This window comes from Micropterus dolomieu, linkage group LG09, assembly GCF_021292245.1.
Source record: "Micropterus dolomieu isolate WLL.071019.BEF.003 ecotype Adirondacks linkage group LG09, ASM2129224v1, whole genome shotgun sequence".
Lineage (NCBI taxonomy): Eukaryota > Metazoa > Chordata > Actinopteri > Centrarchiformes > Centrarchidae > Micropterus > Micropterus dolomieu.
In genome coordinates, this window is record NC_060158.1 from 23509270 (window position 1) to 23510489 (window position 1220).

At 33.1% G+C, this 1220-nt stretch overlaps 1 protein-coding gene across 1 annotated transcript in view; it reads right to left on the bottom strand.

Moving 5' to 3' along the window:
- Positions 1–788: 788 nt before the first annotated feature.
- LOC123976840 (macrophage mannose receptor 1-like) overlaps positions 789–1220 on the bottom strand; it is an 8574-nt gene continuing 8142 nt past the window's right edge. Inside the window, exon 6 of the mRNA XM_046059206.1 lies at positions 789–868. Coding sequence (XP_045915162.1) covers positions 855–868 — 14 coding nt within the window. The 3' untranslated portion in view covers positions 789–854. The remainder of the gene's footprint in view (positions 869–1220) is intronic.

A 1220-nucleotide genomic window follows, 5' to 3' on the forward strand; every position in this document is an offset into this window, starting at 1 on the left:
AAAACGCACAGGTTATGCTATCTGCTATTTTATTTGAATTATAAATTACGCTCTTACATCATTATTAAAATCTGGCCTGAAGTGACATGAAAAATCAAATATTTTCTTTTCTACACACTACACAAACAGGCATCAAACCTACTTTAACATTGATTGGTTAGTATTGGTTAAGCCCAATGTTAATAACAGTTTATCCTCATTCTGCCAAAAGCACACTTTCAGTTATTTGTCTCTCTCTCTCTCTCTCTCTCTCTCCATGTGTGTGTTTCAATATACTGTAAGTCTCAATATGTAATAATCCCACATACAATAAAATATGCCATTGCTTTAAACAAAAGATAAAACACATTGTAAGAAATGCATTGCTGAGTCCCAACTAATTGTCAAATAAAATGCTGATCATTAACAGGATCACAAATTTCAAAGCATGAAAAACCTGCTAAACGTCAAGCATTAAACGATTGGAATTTCAAGTGATTCAGCAAGCACTCGTAAAACATTTAGATATGACACAAACAAAAACATGTTTATATCAAACTCATTTCAAACCTCACAAGCAGATATCTGTATTTTCAACATTTATTTAACTGCAAACTGTAAAATAAACATTTTAAGTTATAATATTTTGCAGTGAACTGTAAATGATGCAAACAACGCAGACAAGTGATTGCTTATATGATTTACTGTAGCTACACAGTATGCAACCCAATAAATAAATAAATACACAAATGCCATTTATTAACCCTGGAAAAATGTAGTGAAACTGAAAATAGAACTGAAGCACTGTGTCACAGTAGCAGTTCAAATTTTAATTGAAATTTGTAAGGCCATGATGTCCTCCACACAATGACTGTTCAGCCACTTGACCCTAAAAAAGGCAGAAAATTGAAGTCATATGTGTGGCAGTTTAAAAAGTTTGACATTTTGGGAAAAATAATATTGGCTTTCTTGCAGAGAGTTAGATGAGAAGACTGTCTGTGGTTATTTCTTGGCCAGGAGTACAAACAAAAGAGATAAAATTTTAATTTGTTAGCTTTAGAGGTTCTGGTGCGCTGATTTGGTTACCTTCGGACAGAGGTTGGCTAGCTGTTTTCCCTTTCTGTGCTGTAACTGGCTGCTAATAATAACTGAAGATATATGGGAGTGGTTTTGATCTCCTTATCTAACTTTCAACAAGAAAGTGAATATTTCCCAAAATGTCAGCTATTGCTTTAAATATT